Genomic DNA, 24479 nt, shown 5'->3' with positions numbered 1-24479 from the left:
GACAATTAAGCACATTCAAAATGCAAAAATAAATCTTAATGGAAGTCTAAAATAGACTTCATTTTCTTATGTAATAGAGAAATATATATTTTTTTCTCCTTTACTTAATTATTGATATTCTAGTTTTAATAGTATTAATACCATATTCATGACTTCAAATTTATGAAAGCATGGACATCAGCGTTTATCATTCACGTGTCACGTGTGTTGTGATTTTGCCTTGTTTTTGATGAATTTATTGCGTTTACAATACTACCATCTAGTGGTTATGTAGTAAACAGCAGTCTTTTGGAAATAAAACACGAACCAATATTTATTTACAGCTCTCCTCTTTTAATACTAACCAAAACTGCAAACAGCCTTTGTGGAGATTTTCCTTCTGAACTTAGCACAAAGATACAAAAACACAACAACAAAAATGTAGGCCTATATTTTCCAAAAGTCTCAACCAAAATTGAGGATTGCTCCAGGACAAAAATTAGACAACATATGATGTGAGGAAATACCTTTGAGATTTTTAGATGGCACTTTGAACCTTTTTCCCCTTTAAATCACAACTATAATCATTTATATTAATAATTTAATGTGTTTAAGTATACTTTTTCTAGCTATGTTGACATACCAGGTAATTGGATTAAAATTTTTAGATGTGGCAGTGAATATTAAATGGAAAGTTTCATCTTCTGATTAAATCAACTACTTAAGAATATAATAATAATAATACAAAAAAATTCCAATTTAAAATGAAACAAATACAAATCAATTTTCATCAGAACATAAGCTGCACACAGACAAATCACAGCTACTGAACAATTATTCTCTATTTTAGGATTAAACTGAATGCAATCCCCCACAAATGTATTTCTCTGTAAAAAATAAGATGGTAAAACATGCCACAGATGCACAAAATTAAATGTTCTTTCTGTAAATATACACATCATCCCATGTGATACAAACACTTCATTTACAGTGTCGAGTCAAATAATGACAACATTACTACTCTGAACAGTAGAAAAACAATTAAACAAGTGTTTCTTTCAGTTGAACAATGACTAGTGTTGAATAGTTAACATTTTTCCTGATAGCAAATGAAAAATGGCCTTTGGCGTAGTAATTTATTACCAAATACCACTTCAAAAAGAGTCAACTCAGAGAATTCACACAAAGACTTAAAATAAAGGTTACAGATTAAATATCAGAGGCTTTATGGCTGAAAACAAGAATTTCAGTTTGTCATTTTCTGACAAAAGTAAGGTGACTTAGTTGTCAAAAGTGTTTTGGGTGTGACAAAAACATTGTGAACGTAAATGAAAAGGCACTTAAACCAATAAATAGTTTTTAAAAACTACAGAGAAAGACAAGCTTTAAATGTCTAGAGCTAGATATTAGTGCGCTTGTGTTTTAAGTGCTCACATAAGAGCTTTCAAATGTAACGTCTGCTTCTCAAGAGGTCTGATTGTAGTGGATACTTAGAGTTATTGAAATGCAGGTCATCTTTATACCAAATTAGACAGTTTAAAGGGATAGTTCACCCAAAAATGAAAATTCTGGCATCATTTACTCACCCTCATGTTGTTTCAAACCTGTATGAGATTCTTTCTTCTACTGAAGATATTTTGAAGAATGTTGGTAACCAAACAGTTTGACTTCCATAGTGTTTTTTTCCTACTATGGAAGTCAATGGCTGTTTGGTTACCTGCATTCTTTAAAACATCTTCTTTTTAGTTCAACAGAAGAAAGAAACTCATACAGGATTGGAACAAAATGAGGGTGAGTAAATGATGACAGAATTCTCATTTTTGGTGAACTATCCCATTTACCTAGAACACAAGTTACCTTTTTAATTTGTAATATAAATGCTACTGATCTAATAAAATTTGGTTTATTTTTGCCTCGCTTTAGACGACCTGCTTGACAAAATTATCACCCGGCAGTGCCATCAAACAGACACTAAAATAATAAAAGAAAAAATCCATAAAGAAATGATGAATTCAGCTTATAGCATTTATAATGTAGTGAACCGCAATGCGTGGAGCTAGAAACAAAGCTTTTGCATGAACAAACGGTGATGTCCTCTGCTTGATGAACGGATGGAAAGGAGAGGAAGGAGGCCGTCTTGTTTAATTAGGAGGTGGAAACTCCTTCCTCTGCGTTGGGTGGCGGATTGGCCGGCTTATGAAACGGAGTCTCCTTGTAGATGAACCAGCAGTTCCCTGCCCACAATATCAGGTTTAGGAATCCAAAAAGCTAGAAGATACAGAAAAGAGAAAGATACATTTAGTGCTTCAACTGCTCATTTCTGCTTACAAATAAATTACTAGTAGGAGAAGGACAATGAACAACACAAAGTTTTTCTCCCACAGGTCATTAAGATTGTTTCTAAAACGTGTTGCAAAAACTTTAACCGCACAACAACTTGAGGGTGAGTAAATGATGACAAATTTTTTTTTTAATGGAACTATCCCTTTAACTAGGTTAAAAAAAAAACAATACAAATATGAGAGCAGAACTAACAGGTAGTAATCGTCCTTACCACAGAGGCATTGAGACGACCCATAGCAGGATAGCTCTTCGCTTCACATTTATCAGGCAGACAATGATCGATTAGCCTATCAGGATTTGTAGCATACTTGACATCTGTTAAACCTTTTCCCCAAGCTGAGGAGCACACCAGCCACAAGAACGCAAAGATCCCGGTCACAATCAGATCCTGGGGAGGAAACACATTAAAGTTTGAAATGGCAATCCTTGTTCATGGGAATTGTAAGAGAAAATGATATTCTGATAAAGTTGCTTTCAAAAGGACAAAAATGCACAAAAGTAGTTCAACAGATGAAAGAAAATCACATGGCATGAGAAGATAACAGACACTTGAACGATTAACAGAAGCGTCAGCTCCGAAAAATGTATAGCCTTTACAATGAATAATTAATGTTTTCTATTAAACATTTATTAGTGAATTTTGAGTAAATACTGTAAAATAAATGACCGAAACGGCCATTTTCGGGAAAAAAAAAAAAAAAAAAAAAATGTAAATGCATATGCTTTATATAAACAAATGATCACCTTCCAAGTGGTTTTGTAATTAGAATAGGGAAGGCATGGGACATACAGCGTAAGCTTTTTGAAGAATACGAAAGTGTCAGAACCACTTGGAAGGCGATAATTTGTTTATATAATTTTGAAAATGACCAATCGTTTCGCTAGATAAGACCCTTATTCCTCATCTGGTATCGTTTAAAGCCCTTTGAAGCTGCTCTGAAACTGTCATTTTGACCTTCAACAGTTTGGAGACCATTGAAGTCCACTATAAGGAGAATAATCCTGGAATGTTTTCATCAAAAACCTTCATTTCTTTTCGACTGAAGAAAGAAAGACATGAACATCTAGTGTGTAATGGGATATGATCAGATATGATAATGGGCATTTGGTTTCTGACATGCACTGTGAGTGGACGATCAATCATAACAGACTGGGCCATCTGACCAATAAGAGCAGAGCAGGCTCTAGGAAAGGAGGGGTATAGAGAGAGCGAATCCTTTATCAAACCGTTTCGGACACTGTGAGAAAAGAGGTGATGCTGCAGTGTGTATTATGAGAGATTTAAAGTGCTTTTTGGGGTTTTTTTTTACCTTTGATGCATGTAAAACTACTGTAGGAGACCTCAAAAACAAAATTAGGAACCTTTAAAATAGCAGAATTGTGGCACTTTAAATAAAATTAACATCTCATTTGCAACCATTAAAGGATTAGTCCACTTTCAAATAAACTTTTCCTGATAATTTACTCACCCTCATGTCATCCAAGATGTTCATGTCCTTCTTTCTTCAGTCGAAAAGAAATTAAGGTTTTTGAGGAAAACATTCCAGGATTATTCTCCTTATAGTGGACTTCAATGGGCACCAAACGGTTGAAGGTCAAAATTACAGTTTCAGTGCAGCTTCAAAGGGCTTTAAACGATACCAGACGATGAATAAGGGTCTTATCTAGCGAAACGATCGGCCATTTAAAAAAAAAATTCCGTTCTGTTTTTTTTTTCCGTAAGTAGAATAGGAAAGGCGCAGGACATACGGCGTAAGCTTTTTGAAGAATACGGAAAGCGGAAGCACTTGCAAGGCGATCATTTGTGTTTATAAAAGCATATACATTTATATTTTTTCGAAAACAACCGATCGTTTCACTAGATAAGACCCTTATTCCTCGTCTGGTGTCGTTTAAAGCCCTTTGAAGCTGCACTGAAACTGTCATTTTGACCTTCAACTGTCTGGAGTCCACTGAAGACCACTATATGGAGAAAAATCCTGGAATGTTTTCATCAAAAACCTTAATTTCTTTTCGACTGAAGAAAGAAGGACAGTAAATTATCAGGAAAATTTTATTTTATTTATTATTGACTGCCCTAAACTGTAAAACAAACCAATTCAAAAATCCTCACAACACATATTTTAATATTATACTACCGTACCTCGGGATCTCGCAAGATTAAAATGTGACGAGACTCCTTTGTTGAGGTGAAAAGCGGTCTCGCGATATCGCCGTGACGGAGTGTGAGGGTGAAATTAGGAAAGAATATGCCACCGCTACGCTTACATTACGCCTCCACTGTCATTTTTCTTTTTATAGAGATAAAAACTATTTAATTCAATTGAATAATTAAATGCTTTAATTCCATCCAGCTCATCCAACACGAGCTGCAGAGTTGCACATAACTCTTCACCGATCACATGACGAAACTGACGAGATGACTGACGAGACCATGGGGGAGGATCTGTTGCACAACAGAGCCTAAGTGCTTGACAAATGTCTTATCTTGTAGAATGAGTGCTGCTCAGCACCGTCGCTCCCTATTCACAGAGTACGCGCGATCGCAAAATTGAATGTGAATGTTACAATAGCCCGCCTTTTCAAAGCGGCTCCCAGATGCATGCAAATATCTCCCAATATGAAAGCTATCTTAGGCTGGGCTGTGTAGTTGTAACCATCTCTCAGCTCTGTATCATGCTTGAAGAAAAATTTGGTCTCTGTTTGCACTTTGAATACTGTGAGAGTACTTTCATTATAGTTGCACTTATTGTTTGCACTTAATAAGACTAAGAGAAAACTTATTCTTTTTATTTATACTGTTTTTATTTCTATGATCAATTTGTGGACAGGAGTTAAATTAGGAGGTCAAAAGTTGTAGAAGCTCATAAATCATGAACAGCTCTAAGGTCTGAAGAGACTCATAAGAAATCATACAGGAGAGAAGCCAGTCAGTTGAGTTTGTGGCAAAAGTTAACAGTACTTGTATATTGTTATCTTTTTCAATATGATAACTCCTACTCAGAAAGTAGAACCGAAATGACATTCATTACAAGATGATTAGTTAAAACATTTCAAATGCACATGCAGACTATTTTTCTATTTCGTCATTGAGGATTTCTTAAAAATACTGTTTAAAAATCTCATCTAGTCTCCTTCTTGTGAGCTAACTGTCTTTTCACACCCGTACTAAATATCCCGTTTCACAAAGATAATTTCTTCCAAACCATGAGTCACAAACTCTTAATGTCTTGCTTTTGATTGATTCATGATAAGTACATACAAAAAAAAAAAAAAAAACACAATCATGACATAGAAATTCATACGCTCACAATCATTCATAATGTTTCAAATAAAAAATGAATCGATTGATTACTCACAAAGGTGGGGCCACGGTTAGACTCCCTGTACACATGCTGGTAGCCCAAGTACAGGATGAGGGTGAAAGTACAATACAGGAAGCCCAAGACGCCCACAGAGACAAAGAACTCAGCCGAGGAGGAGAAATCTCCCTGCAGGAAGGTCGTGTTCTTGGTCCCATTGCAATGATTAATGTCATATGGCTGACTTGGGAGCCTGATAATTGAAAGTCACATATTTAACATGTTGTGTATGTTAAGCAAAATATCAGAGATGCACCGATATATCTGCCAATAATTGGTATCGGCCGATAAAAAACAATTATTTTTCCTATTAGTCATCGGCCAATTATTTAAAAACAGCCGACATGTTCAGACTGCTACTAATACTGTGTGTGAAGAAAAGTTCTCATGTTTCTCAATTTAGGGCAAGTTAACGCGACAATAATGTATTAAAAGTTAAAAAATAGTGCCATTAAAGCAAGCTCTATTTTACCCAATGAATCACCCATAGTTCAAGCCAGGGTTGCCAGGATCGCACTTAATCACTGTTGCTGTGGGTTGTTTTTCATGGCCGTGGGTTGAAGCAACTCCACATAACATGACGTTTAGCACATAGAATGCAAATTTTACCAGGGGAACCCAGCCAAAAACATGGATTTTACCCCTGAGAATGCAATTTTTTCTTAGGGGGGACCTCCCTGAAACACGAGTTTTTGGCTAATTTTGATTTGCAATTGGGTGAGTTTTGTTGTGAAAACCTGGCAACCCTAACTACACCAAACATTCAATAATCGCAAAGAGCTTCATGCTTTTTTACTTGTGATAAGAAACAAAGCCTCAGCTTTTTTAACTGTCCATTTTATCACAGAATTCAAACATTTAAGTGCAAAGTCTCAGCTTTTAAATTCTGTCCATTTTATCACAAAATTCACACATTTAAGAGTGTTAATAAAATAGCTTGTGAACAATGTCAATTAACTCTGCATTTACCTCAGGAAAGTTATCCAATGTTCACAGTTCATAATTAGCTATAAAAACACTAGAGAGAAACTGATTTACTGAAAATGATATACGCATTTATGCTTGAATAAATTTGTTATGAAGACAAGTGTTACCTAATGTGCAGCTGAGTTGAATACAAACATTTCAGTTATTATTTGTGTAATTATTATATTTGGAAATAAATACTAGTTGAATAGCTCTGTTGTTAATTTTAACCTCTAATATTATAGCAAAGACTATAGAATAACACAAGACATGTCACTCGTATTGTTTTGAATGGGAGAAAGTGTAACGCGCAATATGGCGGAATAAGTCCCGCCTTCTAAAGCCAAGAGCCAATCGCCGACTGGTAAAGTCATCGCGTCACCTCAGCGGCCGTTAGAATCACTGGTTTCTATAGAAACAGTCAGACGCGCGCCTCCGAAGAGACGCGCATTTAGGTCTGCGCATGCACATTAGCTTGATCCAGCCTGAAAAAATACAGTTTTTTTTGTCATGATTCGAGCGTTTAGAAACTAAATTTATGAGTCGGTTGTTGTTAAGATTTCATTGGTGATTTCAAATATGAAATTTAATCGTAAGGTTGGCGAACAGTTTTGGAGAATCTGATGTTTCCCCATTCAAAGAGATAGGAGCTGCATGATGCCCAGGATGCCCGAGAGGCGTTTCAAAGATGGCCGCCGAGTGAAATGACTTGTCTTAAAGGGACTTTGATTATAGTAATGTACTAAATGAGAGGGTTCCCTGTATAATTTGCAGCATTATTTGGGAGAGATTTTTTTTCCTTAAGAAAATATCATTATTGGCAGATATCATTCTGAATAATCAGCTATTGGTATAGACAGAGAAATGTAGTATCGGTGCACCTCTACAAAATACAAATGACTTTTTCATTGGATGACATTTTAACACTGAAAAAAAAATGACACCTTTATTTTGAAATAATTTGTAATAGAAATGTGGTTGTTTTACCTAAAAGGATATCCAAAATGAGCAGTAATGTCGTTTTTAGTTGCACAATTAATAGTGAGCGTAGTGGATCCAACATAACCACCAGTGGTGGCAAAGGCACAAATGGTGAAAACCTGAAAACACAACAATCATGATAATAAGACATCTCTGTAACATTTTTCAATGAAATCATCACATGCATCGATTCTGATATCAGCACTGTCTATAACTATGCACACTTAATCAGTTTACAGAAGTCTGAAAATGTCAAAATGATCAGTTCAGAGTTAAGTAGTAAAATAATCATGTTAAATGCAATTTTGTGTAAGCATTTCATGTGTGATCATTATAAACATGTATCTGAATTCTATTTTAACCACTAGAAAAGGATCTGGATTTATTATTTTTTATTTCAGAAATCAAGGTGTAATTTCCCAGAAATTTCTGAAACATCAAAAAAGTAATAGATGCAGCCCAATTAGTGAGGGTTTAACATATGCAAAAATAAGACTTCAAAAACATGAACTCAACAGCTGTCAGTGATGTGAAATGATAAATGAGAGTGAAATGGATTGAGTGTTTGATCCTTCAACACTTTTCCCCCTCGTCGACTCACACATATCCTGGCGCGTGGTTCGCTGCTTTCCTTTTACAAACGCCCCACTTCCACACAGGAAGTGGCTTCTGCAGACATTTGTGAGAATAACTATAGTAGCACAGCTCTGATTTATAGATTCTGCAGGCATTTTTCAGTGCTCTATGAGCCAGCCTTTCCCCTATATCTAAGGTGTTTTGCTGTTTAAAAAAAAAAAAAAAGCAATTTCATGAAAAAGATAAACTTTTAAGAGCCATGCTGTAAAATGGAAGAACACTGTGGATCTCGGATTAAACATACTGGGAAGAACTAATTGGAAAATGCTTAAAGCGATAGTTCCCCCCAAAAAATCTGTCACCCTCACCCTCATATCGTTTCAAACCATGACTCTTTTGTGGGCAAAATTACAGACTTTTAATTTTTGTGTGATTTATCTCTTTAACACAGCTCTACTCGCAGCTTGAGTCAGTGGAAACGAAACACAAATGTTCAAACCAAGTTAAAGTTCAACCTTTCTTTTACATTTCAGCTACATATTAAAGAATTCCAAGGACTGTTTGATCACCGAAGTGTCTGTGGAACCCCTTGTTTAAGAAACATTGATGGACCTTCAGAGAAGCAGTTGCTGTTACACAGGAAACACAATAGCGGGATGCAGAACTTCCATCACAGAAGACCTTTGTGAGAATTATATTTTCAAAATACTGCCATTTAAAAGGGTGAATCTCATGAAAATGTCTTGGAAAAAATGTATAAATAGGGGGAATGGGCATCAGTGTTGTTATTGTTAACTAAAACTAATCAAAATAATTTTTATTCATTTAAATAAAGCTTTAATAAATTAAAATAGTAAAAAAACTAAAGTTTAAAAACTATTTTGTTTCAGTTAGGTGCCAAGACAACATTTCCAATTTAAGATGAAGTGCTAAAATGACTTAAACTGAAATAAAATAAAATAAAATAAAATAAAATAAAATAAAATAAAATACAATAAAATAAAGTGATAAAAAACACAAACTAATAAATGACAAAAGCACTTAGCTAAATTACAAACACTTAAAGGTCCCGTTTTTCGTGGTTTTTTGAAGCTTTGATTGTGTTTATAGTGTGCAATATAACATGTGTTCATGTTTCGCGTGTAAAAAAACACAGTATTTTTCACATAATTTACTTATCTGTATACCGCTGTTTCCACTGTCATAAAAACGGGCTGATGACTTCCTTGTTCTATGAAGTCCCTCCTTCAGAAATACGTAACGAGTTCTGATTGTGCCAGCGGTTCCTGTGTTGTGATTCGACAGCAGCTTAGCGCTCCTTGCACGGAAAGGTCACGCCTCTTACCATAACGTGGAGATGCACGCGCTCAGTGTTATTGTAAACATGTCCTTAATTTTTCCCTATCAATTTGAGCCGGAATCAGACCCGGTGATTGGACTGCGGGATGAAAATAACAGCGTTTCGATGACATGGCGACAAACACACTCTACAAACGCAACTCTCGTGTATTCCTGTGGGCGGAGGTTAGTCAAAAAACTGTTTTAGTGACGTCATTAAAGAAGGAAGTAGAGGGATGTAGTCCAAACTGGCCGTTCGATGTAGGCGACTTCTGTTAAATTAAATATCTCGCTTGGCATTGAACTTTGAGCTTTAAAATTTTACAGATTTTATTTATACTCTAACAACAACATTACACACTAACTAAAGTTTGAAACATGGGATCACGAAGAACGGGACCTTTAAATTAAAATGAAAACTGAAAATATAAAAATAAAAGCTCATTATATGCCACAGGAGTATTTATTTTAAAGTATATAATATATTATAAACACTAAAAATAATAAATGCTGCAAAATAATGTCACAGTGCAAAATAATATAATGGTCCTAAAAATAGGCTTCATTTTCTTTATTTCTTTATTTTCTTTCTTTATTTTATGTAATGTAATCTATTCTATATAATTTCTTAAAATAAAAATATTTTATATAATTATTCTAAATATAAAAAAATATACATATATTCCATTTTACGATTACATTTTTGAAATATGACTGACATTTCTTTACAGCTTTATATAATTCACGGAAAATAACTATCTGCATATATATTATAAATATAATATATATATATATATATATATATATATATATATATATATATATATATATATATATATATATATATATATATATATATATATATATATATATATATATATATATATATATATGCGCATACATTTTTAAATTTTTTACTTCAAACACTGATATATATATCAATGTTTGAAGTAAAAAATAAAAAAATTAATCAAGATATAATCAAACAGACTTAACAGTCTATATTTTCCAACTGAGGATAGATTGTTTTCTTCTTTCATTAAACCAGATATCTGATCCTCTGAGACATGTTAGTCTGTATTGCACCCTAAAATGATTCTAAAAATAGCCTTATTTTTGCTGCCATAAAAATCACTCCGCATTCTAAAGTGTGGGTGTGTGTGATCTTCACCCCGCCAAGACATTGGCTTCATTCCTGGCCAGCGTGTGGTGCAGGTGCTTGGCACAGAGAAGCACAGCGAGCCAACTAAGGGTGCCTGGCACCAAACAGAACCACGTGGTGGGCCGATGCCACGTTCACGCTGGAATGCACACCTACACACAGCAAGTGATTATTAAAGAGCGCCTTTGTGTGAATGAACCGTCCCTGCCGCCACTGTCAACGTGATCAGGGGTCGATTTACCTGTTAGTGGCCAATACTTCATCTCCACTGCTGTATTATTACTGAGAGATCTGGGTTGTGGTTGTTAAAAGGAAAAACATCACTGCGGACACATGCTGATTTAGGGAGTGGCTGACATTCTTGCTTTACAAGTAAATAATTTGTCAAACCGCCCGTTTCCTTTGATTTTTTTTGCAATTCAGGACATTCTCTAGGAAAAATGCTTATGAATGCATATAAGCCATATCCTCCTCCACATATAAGCACTTTTACGCAACTAACGCCAGACCGGTTACACCTTAAAGAAGCACTCATTTATTTCCTACTTCCTATTCAGCGTGTCTAGACCTCCAAATGTAATCTCTAACCTAAAAAGATAACAGCTTAATTTACACCTTCTGCACTCAAATTATGTTGCATCGTAGGTTTTCGTTTTCTGGGATTTTTTCAAAGAAGCTTGTGATGAAAGAAGTCCCCACTGATAAACAGCACCTGGATTAAGTTGCTGAAATTCCATCACCGACATACAAAGGATCCAAAACAGCGCACTATTGTGTAAAATTGCACGTTTAGTTTTGTCTACCAACACCTTGCATGTTCGCAATTATAATGACTTGCAAAGACAAGGCAAAATTATGTGCAAAGTGCAAATGTTTACAAAGGGTCTGGCAAAAGTGAAAGAGAAGTAGACCTGCCAGGTGAGAGAAGAAAAAAAATATGTCCTTAAAAAACAAAAGCCTAGACATAATTTAAAGTCACCATGAAATCAAAATAGACAATTCTTGTTTTTTCATGGAATATTGCAGCATTTATTATAAATGATTTATCCGTGCACATCTTTTTTTTATTATTATTCATGTGCCTTTGTAATCTTTAAATCAAAATAATTTCCTCTACCTCTTACACCAAAATATATTGTCTTCTAGTGATTATCTTCTTTTGGACTGAACCGTATGAAACAGTTTGTGACTTGAGTCAGCACAGATCTACAAGTTACTCAATCAAAATTCACTTTAGGACATGCCTGACACTCATTTGGTCTCGAAACATACCCCTGTACAGGTATGTTATGTAGGGGGGCAGTTATGGCCACCAAAGCGTTTTTTCCGAGGCTAGCGTATTTTTCCAATTGTTTTCAATGGGAGCGCCGCATTTTTAAAATGCCAGGAGCGTAACGAGGCACTGAGCGTCTATTTCATGCTAAAGCGCTGAGCGCTCAGAGTTAAAAAATGTTCAAATTTGGGTAAAATGCAGCGTTCATCACTGTCACTTTGTACCCAGCCATCCAATCACAGTGGAGGAGGGGCGGGACAAATACCACATCGACCAACCGCCACATTCTGCTTATACAACATTAGCAGATGACAACAACAAGCATGATAATATCGGAACAAATTATTTAAAGGTGCTAAAGAGGTTCTTTTTGTCGACTGAGTTTTTGAAATGAGCGCATGGGTAAGAACAGCCCCCCTCCTTCACAGCTCTTTTCGAGGGAACGCCTCCCAAAACTTGTGCACGAGTATCTGAACACGAGTGTTTACCACCGGCATTCGCTGTGTTATTAAGCCGGGCACACATTTAACGACTAGCTAAAACATTCTAAGACTGTGCTCAACATACAGTGATTGTTTCCTGCTCCTGAAGCAGATTTATATACTTTCACATGGAATTTGAACACCGACTGTAATCGCAGACTGAAAGCAACTGGCTCTGACTGGACGCGTTTAAGCGCGATCAGTCATAAGTAGCAATTTACATTCATAATCGGCCTTACAATAGTTAAGTGTGTGCGCAACTTAAAGCCGTGGATTCATTATGTCGGACTCACCGCAGGTAACTCATAATCTGCAGTTGTTACTCCTGTCTCCTGACAAAAACATTGCATGCAGCGCCTGTGGAGTGTGGAAAGTTACTGGAGCGCACAGCCTCGCTCGTCTCTCACATGGATCGTCATGGCAGTGATTGACAAGCCAGAGGGCCAATCCGCGCACGTCTCTCACAAGGAACGTCACGGCAGTGATTGACAAACCAGAGGGCCAATCGTTTACGTGATGATCGCGTAAACGATTGGCTGATGTTTTTAAGGCCCAACCTCGTGCACAGATGATGTATATTAATACTATTCCTTTCAGTGCACCTAATAAATAGTCTTTTATCAGTTAGTAAAGACAGTTTCAAGTAATATTGCAAAAATGTATAAAACAAAACATCCTCTTTAGCACCTTTAAAACAAGAGCCAAAGCAAATACTTTACATTGTATCAACATTTGTAAATAGAAACAGTACAGAAACAAACTATCTGTGAAATGAGATACTACTAACACTTCCGAGGATATTCCATATCGTAGCACGCAAAGTGTCTTGATTGAGAAAAAAAAGAAGAAAAAATGCACACTGCGCTGCCGAAGCGCTCTCAAGCACTCACAGCTTGGCGTTTTAAGCAGAGCGTCTAGCATTTTCAGCTGGCTAAAAATGCTTTGGTAGACACACGGCCTAATGGTTAGAGAGTTGGACTTGAACCAGAAGGTTGCAGGTTTGAGTCTCAGTGCCGGCAGGAAATGTAGGTGGAGGGAGTGAATGAACAGCGCTCTTCCACTCTCATTACCCACAACTGAAGTGCCCTTGAGCAAGGCACCTAACCCCCAATTGCTCCCCAGGCGCTGCAGAATAAAATGGCTGCCCACTGCTCCGGGTGTGTATTCACGGTTTGCGTTTTCAATACTCACTTCCGTGTGTGTGCGCTTGGATGGGTGAAACGCAGAGCACACATTCCGAGTAAGGGACAACACCATACTTGGCTACACACGTCAGGTCACTTAAATGAGTCAATATCCAGGAGTATATGATCCTACAATGCCTTTATTTGCCAACTCATTCAGCATTTCAGTTAGTCCACTGAACTGAGAACAGTACAGAATATGTCCAACATGAGGAGTTCTGTCTGCCGAGGGTTTCATAAAGGGGGCAAAACATATGTTTCTGACGTCTTTTGCTGTAAAGTGTATAACAAATAAAATATATTGGAAATATAACAGTGATCCGACGGCAGTAGTTCAACAGCAGTAAAGTGTCGGTTAATGGTTACAACAGTTCTTGCTGAACCGAGGAAACTGTTCAGACTCTGACATGTCCATGAAAAACCAAAGAGCTCCAGATACAAGCAAAGCCTAAACTGAGCAGTTGACTTGAATGTTGTTTTTTTATGGTTTATGTAAAAAATGAGCTGATTAAGACTAGTTTATTCACTAGAGATGTAAAACATCTGTGTTTCATATCATTATTGGGTGATTCAATGACAGCATTGCGTATATGTGATATCATTGCGCGATTATGAAAACAATTTTTTTGAACCGGTTCATTGAAACGAACAGTCCAGTTTGCAGAAAAGAATCGGATATCCCATCACTACTCTCTTCTCTGAAGACGCGTTTACATGCGTGAGGGCGGGACAACCTGTCACTCACATGAGATCGACCAATAGCAAACCACAACCGTTCAACGATCAAATCAATTCTCAATGGACAAAATCAAGCTCCACAATTGTTCTTGTTCAAGAAGCTGTTTTACTTTGATACAGATATATAAATAAGGAAGGAAAGACTATTGCAGCTTACTTCCGTAGGATCAATAATGCAACTACATGGCCCGGCGTTAGTCCTGTTAGTGAATATCTAATAAACTACATGCTATTTCAGCAACAACAGCTGGGATTCTTTTCTGTATATACAACATCACTTCTAAAAATGATCTTGGCTGCTTTCAGTGCCATCAGATATATACGTCAGTGTTTATGCAGGTATAGTGTCACATGTCAAACACTAAAATTTATGGCAGTTAGCTTCCACTTCCGGACTTCTAACCTATACCAGACCAACTGGATTGAATTTCAGTCTAGTCTACAACTAAATTGAGGACAAACAAAAATATATTTAGCTCACAAGCCATGCAACAGTAGATGAGATGCCCTTCCGAAGGAAGCTTCTACATTCTAGAATCCATTATAAATCTTTTCCAGATCATCGAAACTTAATTGTATAGCACGTAAACCAGATCAGACTGAATCAAAAAGTTAATTTCATATCCAACCTGATTTCTTAGTAGGTTAATGACCTCCAGAGAGTGAGTCGAGGCCTAGTTACCCACATCAGCCGGAGAACCCTGCAGGTAGGCGTGTTTTATAGCCTAGATTTTCCATTGTTTGCAGAGGTATATGTGGTATTAGTCTAAAGTCCACCATAGGAGCCTCTTAATGTTCATGAGGCAAACAGGGCTGTCTTGGTTGCTTCTACCGTTGGCAATGTAAACACCATTCAATTCTCAAGAGAGAGTGTGCAAGGCAGGACTTGTAGAAATTTGCATGCATTTGTATGCTTGAGAAAATTTCTACTGCACAATCCCTATCAGATGACTCATGTATAGGTGTGTATATGTATAGATGACCTTAAAAATGGATAATGTACGAGTTTTGGTCCAGTTGACATTACTTTGACATGGGTGTTGCCCCTTATTGACAAAACAACAACACCATATGTGACTCAAACGAACTTGTTTCATCGTGTAAAGGTACATGGATATGATCGAATGATACAGCGTTTAAAAAACATTTGCAACAATGTATCATTTGTCATAATGAACGTTCCATCAAAAAGATACAATGTGACATTTGGATTTGTTGAATGATCGCAGGAACTCACCCATTCCAGGATTCGGATAAATCCCAGTGGCTCTTTCACAGGTCCCAAATCCAGACTAAAACCCGACATGACTTTCTGTAAATGGAGAAAATAAAGACGAAACCCTTCAATCGATTTTCCTGAGCGGAAAAGACGAAGACCACCAAACTGCTGTTAGTTTATTACCTGCAGGATTTCCATGTTGTGGGTGTATTTTTATATTGACGCTAATAGAAAAGACTTCGACTCCAGGATAGTTTCCGATTTGGTTATTAACAGAAATAGAGGACACAAGACAATGACGTTCAAGGTTTTCGATAGCGGGAAAAAATAAAGGACTAGTGTCGACCAACTTGTCAAACTTTCTACAGTTAAACACGTGATTTCAACTTTCTCTTAAAGTGACACACACGCGTAAATGCACTGCAGTGTTGCCAGATCCCTCCAGTACGGAAATATGCACAAAATAGGCCTAAATAAGTAAAAGATTGTGATTTTATTAGTGGAAATGAACAATTGCTTGTGTAAAATAGTTAATAAATATTAAAAATAAACAGAACACAAAAAGATTACTTCATTAAGCAAGTTTATTAAAACCAGTTTTGCATGACCTTTGTTCTGTCTTACAATAAACATTATTTAAATTGATTATGTTCTCTAATTAATAGCCTAAAAAAGCCTCTTAAATGTTTTAAATGATGGATTTTGAATATAATGTTATAATTATGGGCTAAAATTACCCATTTTATCCTATGAAATCACAAATATTTTCTATTTAATAGGTATCACAATGTAGGCAATATTGTATTTGCACATAAAAGAAAAAAGTTACATGAGAAAAACTTTAATTTCATTTATGTTATAATTTAATATATTTTGGTGTATTTTATTTGTAAATAATTATGTTGTTTCGATTTTATATATATATATATATATATATATATATATATATATATATATATATATATATATATATCGTCTTCATTCTGAACAATAAAGTATTACGACCACTCACAGCCAGTGTGCAAAAGACTTCTATGACAATAGGGTAGGAACCTAAGTTGGTCCGACATGTTTTTATCGGACGATTATGTAAAAACACTTCCTGCACTGTTGAAACTAGCAAACTCACCCTCTACTGCAGAAGGTAAGAAATTAATCGCATACATTTTTTGTTGTGTTCTACTGCAGCAAATCGCAGCTCAGCAGACAAAAGCATTTGAAACAACAGAGCATACTGTATAAAGTTGTTTTAAACGGCTCATGTGTTGTTTATTTAGTAGTAAACCGGTTAGCTAACGGCAGATGCTCATGTGTATGTGTTCTCACATGGTTTTATCAAAATAAATAACAAAATATATAAAACAACGTATGGGAAAACTGCTTATTGAGGCCTTTGGGAGTTTTTAAAAGTGCATAGATGAAAATAAATACGCTGGGGGTATTTCTAAAGAGCTCACAACATATAAATGACTTGGTTGAAATGAAACATGCCTTGTCATTGAGTGACCAGTGGTTCGGCCAATCAAATAGACAGTTGACTCTTAGTCCCGCCTTTCATCTTAAAATCGTCCAATCAGTGGAAGGGATGCCGGTCTCTGATTGGTTATGAACTCCAATGCCAACATCGCGCCGCTAACATAGCGAGCTGTTTTGCGCTAACTCACTTCATTTAAAGTTAGAAAATCAAGGTCTGTCTGTTTTAACATTTTTATATTAATTTTTTTCTAGATTTGCATTTCAAAATGTTCCTGACAAGATCCGAATATGACAGGTAAGATGAAGAATGATCTTTATCTATACTTTATGCTTTCACTGCTTTGAATGACTTTCCATCATTTGTGTTTCATTCTTGTGGTGTCAGTGACTGCTCTTATATATATATATATGATATTTACACACATCTCTTCAAAGAATGTAATGTCACCGTCTTGTCTTGAAACTTTCACTTTCAGTTTTATTTTGCTTGCCGATATAAGACCTTCTTTTACTCATACATACAGTTCATTAAAGTGTATGAAAGGTATTGTAAATGCATATTTGAATAAACTTACTGTATTATATTAACATTTTTTTTCTCCCCATCCTCAGAGGAGTAAACACTTTCTCACCAGAAGGAAGGCTTTTTCAAGTAGAATATGCTATTGAAGCCATCAAGGTAAATATTTTCAGTATATTCAATAATATGATGTGTAATACTTGTAATATGATATGTAATACATCTTATTACCCAAATGTTGTGTCTTTTTCAGCTTTCTCATGAATGTCGGCGCTAATTTGTTTTGCTTTGTGTGACTTTACAGTTGGGGTCCACAGCCATTGGCATCCAGACAGCGGAGGGAGTGTGTCTCGCTGTGGAGAAGAGAATAACCTCTCCTCTGATGGAGCCCAGCAGCATTGAAAAGATTGTAGAGATCGACACTTACATTGGTAAGACAAACTCTAATTATATAACATATATTATATTACATATTCTCGGTGAGGATAAGGGTAATAAAGCTAGTAGTGAATGATCATGTTCATTTCTCAATACAGGCTGTGCCATGAGTGGCTTAATAGCTGATGCAAAAACACTTATCGACAAAGCAAGAGTGGAAACACAGGTCAGTGAAAGTTTCTTCATAATCTGTGTTGTCACCAAAGCCTCATTCAGTAATAATTGTGTACAGGTGTGTTACGGTCTTTAAAGGTCAAGGAGATGGAACGTAACATTTAGATCTCACGCTACAGTGAGTGAGCTATGTACAATGCATAAGACGACACAAAAGAAAACATATATAGTCATAGGGAAAAGGAACTTAAATGGTTAGTTCACCCAAAAATGAAAATAATGTCATTTATTACTCACCCTCATGTCGTTCTACACCCGTAAGACCTTCGTTCATCTTCGTAACACAAATTCAAATATTTCTGATTAAATCCAATGGCTCAGTGAGGCCTACATAGACAGCAATGCCATTGTAAATCTCAAGATCAATAAAGGTACTAAAAACATATTTAAATCAGTTCATGTGACTACAGTGGTTCAACCTTAATATTATAATGTGATGAGAATACTTTTTGTCTGCCAAAAAAACAAAATAACGACTTTTCAACAATATCTTGTGATGGCCGATTTTAAAAACACTGCTTCATGAAGCTTCTGAGCTTTACGAATCGAATCAGTGAATCAGTCACGTGATTTCAGCAGTTTAGCCGTTTGATAGGAAATCCGAATCACTGATTCAATGTGTAAAGCTCTGAAGTGCTTTACACATTGATCAGTCATCACGAAATATTGTTGAAAAGTCGTTATTTTGTTTTTTTGGCACACAAAAATATTCTCGTCGCTTTATAATATTAAGGTTGAACCACTGAACTCACATGAACTGATTTAAATATGTTTTTAGTACATTTATGGATCTTGAGATTTACAATGGCATTGCTGTCTATAGAGGCCTCACTGAGCCATCGGATTTCATCAAAAATATCTTAATTTGTGTTCCGAAGATGAACGAAGGTTTTACGGGTGTGGAACGACATGAGGGTGAGAAGTTAATGACATTATTTTCATTTTTGGGTGAACTAACTCTTTAGGTGGCTGCAAATAAAACCAAAATAATTCCCTTAAAGCTACTCTCCAAAACCCTCTAACTAAACAAAAGAAAAATGTGAAAAATAAGCCGAATTCTATTCTACTTCTTACACACATTTCTTACCTAGTGTGTCTAACACTTGACATTACTACGGGCGCAGTGTACATCGTGCGATCTGCTTACCTGTTCCCTTTTTCCCCAATAAAGAACCATAAACTCAGAACATTGGCATAAAGCACAAATACTAAAGTATGAAGGGTTAGACTACACAGACACACATGGAATTCAATAAACAACTGATACAAGTTACACAACTCAAGACACTGAACACAAACACTGCTGCCAAACGAGGCATGCTGGAAGCCCTAACGCCCTAACGATGATTGACAGCTGACACGGCTTCTCACAGTGAACCTGAGAGCGAGATAGTGAGTGGGAGAGACAAAGCGAGAGAAGGAGGGAAAAGAAAAACAAAAGCAAAGTTTTCACTCTAAATGCAAAAGATTATATTGTAAGCATTCTAGTGTTTCTGCAGAACCATTGGTTTACCTACAATGAGACAATGACAGTGGAGAGCGTAACGCAGGCCGTGTCTAACCTCGCTCTGCAGTTTGGAGAGGAGGACGCTGACCCTGGCGCTATGGTAAGAGCCGTCTGGCTTCAATGTTATTGCACTTGTTTTCAGTTCACTGAGGATGGTAGTCTCTGGATGTGGTTTAAATAGAAATGTCCCTCTTTTTCAACTTTAGAGCCGTCCTTTTGGTGTCGCTCTGCTTTTCGGAGGTGTGGATGAGAAAGGACCTCAGCTGTAAGTACTCTTTTTGCTTTTAGTATTTTTATCAAGGTAAATGTAGAGCAGTTTGTTTTAATAGATATTAAAAAACAAACACATTTATACTGGTTTGTTTTATTTTTCAATGTTTTGCCCTGCTTGATGTACATTCCAAGAAATGAGTGATATATGAATACACCACGTTCCAAATTATTATGCAAGTGACATATCAGTAAGATTTCAATAGAATAAACATTCAGATTTTAGTTTTTCTAAGAAAATGTATGTTTGTTTATTTATCCATGTCTTTTTAGATAACTGGTATAACAAAATAATTTGCCAGGTCTACTTAGGTCTATGGAAACCCTACTTAGAGGTTGTTCCACATTATTAAGCAAGTCACAGTTCTCATGCCATATGGAGAGGAAGAAAGATCTTTCTGAAGATGAAAAGCATGAAATGGTCCAATGTTGTGCAAAAGGCATGAAAACAACTAATATTTGTGAGTGATTTAGAGCACAGCAGAACTCGGTCAGATAAAGGCTTATTAATGAAAGTTCCTGTCAAAAAAATTAATTGTATTAAAAGGGCACCTATAAAAAAGCCATGGTGTTGAGCAGCAAACAGGTATTTGAAGCTCCTGGTGTCTCTGGAGTCTCAAGAGGCTCTCCATGCAGGCTGGCAGTTATGCGTAAAGATGCATTTCAGCCACTCCAAACCAAAGTTCACAAAGAGAAACATTTACAGTGGGTGTAGAAATACATTTTCAAACAGTTTTATTGCTGTGGTGATTTTTTGCAGCATGGGATAGTGCATAGTGCATTGTATTTCAGAAGGCACTATCCTCCTTTTTATATCATAGCTGAAAATGGCCAGTTATGAACTTCACATATCTTGCAAAAGTCATTTTAATACCCTCAGAGACCCTAAAGGGACCTTCCATCTCACTTCCCAATATTCCAGCCCAAATCAACACCTGTCAGCTCCTTGCTGACGTTGCAGTCTTGTTGGAACGTGGTGGCCATTCACCAACCATCCAGAAATCCATCCGTTTAGACCATCCATTGTAGTACAGCATTAGTCAGTGAATAAAACTATTTAAAAAATGAGTCTTCATGTAATTCTACACCCACTGTTAATGTTTCTCTTTGTGAGGTTTGGTTAGTGGTGTCTAAAATGCATCTTTACGCACAACTGCCAGCCAGTTTTCATGCCTTTTGCACAACGTTGCACCATTTCATGCTTTTCATCTTCAGAAAGATCTTTCTTCCTCCCTATATTGCATGAGAACTGTGACTTGCTTAATAATGTGGAACAACCTCTAAGTAGGGTTTCCATAGACCTGGCTAATTATTTTGTCTGAGATTGATACCAGTTATCTAAAAAGACATGGATAAATAAACAAACAAACATTTTCTTAGAAAAACTAAAATCTAAATGTTTATTCTACTGAAATCTTACTGATATGTCACTTGCATAATAATTTGGAACGCTGAGTAATTGGAATAAAGCAGAAATTGCAATATGGCTTAGTGCGGATATCAAATTGCCAAGGCTGTGATTTAATTATTTAAGTATATGTGCTGCATATTTCAGAGTGAATCACGGCACTGTTCTTTTATCTTTTAACAGTAATGATAATACTAATTGTTATTAGTTATAGTGATTATAATCACAGATTTATTTATTTATTTTTGGCCAAATTGTGCAGTTCTACTAACAAGCACAGCAAACCTGGAGGTTTTTTTGGGGGGAATTATTACTTTTTAATTTGCAATCACAATAGTTATCTTCATAAACAGAATATGGTTTTTTTCCCCCTTGCATTGTGCAGTTCTACAAGAAATCAGTATCAAAAACATTATAATTATTATAATAATTATAATTACAATAAAGAGGTTTTGATGCTTAAGTTGAATGCACAACTCAACATCCATTGAGCCTACACAAACTTTCAAAAGTAGCATTATTATTATTATTTTATTGATTTGTCTGTAAGTCTAATTTGATAGAGTAAATATTGTTAAATGGCAACATGGCTTAGTGCGATTATCAATTATTATCGTCAAGGCTATGATTTTAATTAAATAAACATGCTGCATGTTTCAGTGTATTGCAGCACTGTGTTCTTTTTTAATAATAATGATAATAATACAATTATTATTAGTTATATATATTGTGATATATGTAATCACAGATTTTTTTGGCCAAATTGTGCAGTTCTATTAAGCACAGCAAACGTTGAAGGTGTTTTTTTTTTGTTTTTTTTAAGAACATTTTAATTTGCAATCACAAAAATGGAATTAGATGTTTTTTCCCCTGAATCGTACAATTCTAGAAGAAATCTGTATCAAAAGCATTATAATTATTATTAATATATATTGATATATTATTAATATTCCATAACAATTCAAAATTTTCCAAGATCCAAAAAGTTCTGAGAAGTGTTGAATACCTGGGTTTTTCTTTATTAGGCACTCGTACAGAATTGTTTGGTTTGTAAAGTATGTAAATCACACCAAAAAACACTTCTTTTTTTTTAATGCAGATACCACATGGATCCTTCTGGCACTTTTGTCCAGTGTGATGCCAGGGCTATTGGCTCAGCATCTGAAGGTGCTCAGAGCTCTCTGCAGGAGGTTTACCACAAGGTACGTTTACCCACTCTCTCCTCTTCATCTCCATTTACTTTTTAAGGTTTTATGGTAAAATCAATAATGAAATGGTAATCTGATAGCTCAGTTTTGACGCTCAAGTTGAATGCACAGCTCAACATCCCTTGAGCCTGCAGAAATTTTCAAAAGTAGCATTATTATTATTAGTTTCTTTTATGTAGAACATCTTAGTGAAGTCTAATTTGATATTAAGTAAATACTGTTAAAAACAAATCGCACTAGCCTAGCAACCATTTTTGCATCATAAGTTGTATAATTTAATTTTAAAGGCAAATATAGGCAATTCAGGGTCAAATAATTCAGTTAATAACTGAAAACCTATATTATATATTATACTTTTGTACTTTTTCTATAATGCAAAATCATCTCCTTATGTCCATGTGTATATAACACAGTTCTAAGCTCTATCTCAGCCATCTGATCCATAATTCCACAGCCAGGTTATTTCAAGATGATATTCTCACAGAGAAAAGTGTTCCTCCTGAGAGCATCCTATAGCAGCAAATTGAGCCACGTGCTCAGGAAATAAGAGTCCCTTTTTAAATCCACCCCACCCATCTTCCCATTCCAGTATGTCATGCCTCTAATAGTGTAACTTTAGTCACCAGACTCACCCATGTGATCCTGCAATCTAATAAGCAGCGGCCGGTGTCCAAAAGACTTCTCCATAAATCTAATTGCTTTGAAAAAAAAAATTCACGCTATACTTGTCGCTGCTTTCCCCCACTAAACATTCATGAAATGTCTCTTTGTCTTTTTCAGTCCATGACGTTAAAAGATGCCATCAAGTCTTCTCTCACTATTCTGAAACAAGTGATGGAGGAGAAACTCAATGCCACTAACATTGAGGTAATGCACAAGCACTTCACCTCACATGGTGTTGGTCATGTGAAATATAATTAAATTTAAAAGTATTTGAAGGTCTGACAATTTCCTTATCTCTGCCTGCAGCTTGCCACAGTAGAGCCTGGCAAGACCTTTCACATGTACACAAAAGAAGAGCTTGAGGATGTCATCAAGGATATCTAGAGCTGAACAGAGCTCTGCAAAGCCCAACTGATGTTCAATACGAAAAATCCAGTGTAATTTTGTGTGAATCATCACACAGCAATTGCATACGGAATACTCTGGCTGCATCCCACGGTTTGCCTGTTCAGACAGGAATTGAGTCTTTATACTTTTTTTTTCCTCTGTCAATCCCAAAATTTCTATAGTTCTGTACAAGCACAGGACAGCAGATCTTGTAGTTGAAGTAAATGGGGGGGTTCTTTTTGTTACCAATCACTGAGATAATAAACTGTTGTTGAAAAACTGATGTGTTTGATTTTTTTTTTTCTTCTTAGTCAATTATAGACTAATAAAGGAAAAAAATTGTCAATAAAGAAAATTCGTATATGCTGTTATAGGTTTCGTCCAGCATCATGTGCTGTAAATCTTTATTATAAGTACAGCTGTTCAATTACATGCAAATTCTCAAAAGCCTAAATAAGGATAATCAGTTTTATTATATATTTTTGAACCACATGTGTGTGTAAATATAATGCTCATTTTTATAATTTAATATAGTACCATGCATTTGAAGAGGTGTGAACAAATTTGTGTAAAACTCAAATGTTATTGTTAAATATTTCTATGAAATATAAATGTATAAAAAATATGGCTCTTTGGCTCTTTGTACAAAGGAGTTAACAGACAATGTCACAAATTTGTTCATTTTATTAGTGGCCTTATTTTTCACCAAAAGTTTTTTAAAAATATGTAAATATGTTTTTTTAATATAGTACAGTAATATTTTAGAAATTAAATGTATTCAGTATATGTAGCAATTATAATATACAGTAATTGAGTGCTGTCAAA

At 35.7% G+C, this 24479-nt stretch overlaps 2 protein-coding genes across 3 annotated transcripts; one reads left to right on the top strand and one right to left on the bottom strand.

Annotated features, from left to right (window-relative positions):
- Window positions 1–312: 312 nt before the first annotated feature.
- Window positions 313–16000, bottom strand: sypl2a (synaptophysin-like 2a). The gene is made up of 6 exons (XM_048173017.1): window positions 15787–16000; window positions 15622–15696; window positions 7638–7750; window positions 5682–5877; window positions 2534–2710; window positions 313–2247 (listed from the first exon to the last, which is right to left on the bottom strand). Exons 1-6 carry the CDS (start codon window positions 15799–15801, stop codon window positions 2125–2127), a joined length of 699 nt encoding a protein of 232 aa, XP_048028974.1. The 5' UTR covers window positions 15802–16000; the 3' UTR covers window positions 313–2124.
- psma5 (proteasome 20S subunit alpha 5) lies at window positions 14940–23933 on the top strand. 2 transcript variants are annotated; one of them, XM_048173014.1, is made up of 10 exons: window positions 14940–15091; window positions 17332–17374; window positions 17692–17758; window positions 17904–18030; window positions 18136–18203; window positions 19711–19818; window positions 19925–19983; window positions 22496–22598; window positions 23385–23471; window positions 23574–23933. In XM_048173014.1, the coding sequence occupies exons 2-10, from the start codon at window positions 17346–17348 to the stop codon at window positions 23649–23651; spliced, it is 726 nt and encodes a 241-aa protein (XP_048028971.1). In that variant the 5' UTR covers window positions 14940–15091; window positions 17332–17345; the 3' UTR covers window positions 23652–23933. The 2 variants fall into 2 exon arrangements, with proteins under 2 accessions (XP_048028971.1, XP_048028970.1); XM_048173013.1 differs by lacking the exon at window positions 14940–15091 and adding an exon at window positions 16630–16747.
- Window positions 23934–24479: the final 546 nt, after the last annotated feature.

This window comes from Megalobrama amblycephala, linkage group LG21 (assembly GCF_018812025.1).
Source record: "Megalobrama amblycephala isolate DHTTF-2021 linkage group LG21, ASM1881202v1, whole genome shotgun sequence".
NCBI classification, from domain to species: domain Eukaryota; kingdom Metazoa; phylum Chordata; class Actinopteri; order Cypriniformes; family Xenocyprididae; genus Megalobrama; species Megalobrama amblycephala.
This window is presented reverse-complemented; position numbering and strand designations above follow the sequence as displayed.

Excerpts from the sequence above, each read along its gene's own strand:
- sypl2a (XM_048173017.1), bottom strand. Across the intron at positions 7,751-15,621 it reads TTATCCGAATCCTGGAATGG|GTTTTCACCATTTGTGCCTT; the intron begins GTGAGTTCCTGC and ends TTGTGTTTTCAG. Across the intron at positions 5,878-7,637 it reads CATTTTGGATATCCTTTTAG|GCTCCCAAGTCAGCCATATG; the intron begins GTAAAACAACCA and ends TTCAATTATCAG.
- psma5 (XM_048173013.1), top strand. The coding sequence starts at position 16,672 with ATGTTTTTATCGGACGATTATGTAAAAACACTTCCTGCACTGTTGAAA. Across the intron at positions 17,759-17,903 it reads ATGCTATTGAAGCCATCAAG|TTGGGGTCCACAGCCATTGG; the intron begins GTAAATATTTTC and ends GTGACTTTACAG. Across the intron at positions 19,984-22,495 it reads GATGAGAAAGGACCTCAGCT|ATACCACATGGATCCTTCTG; the intron begins GTAAGTACTCTT and ends TTTTTAATGCAG.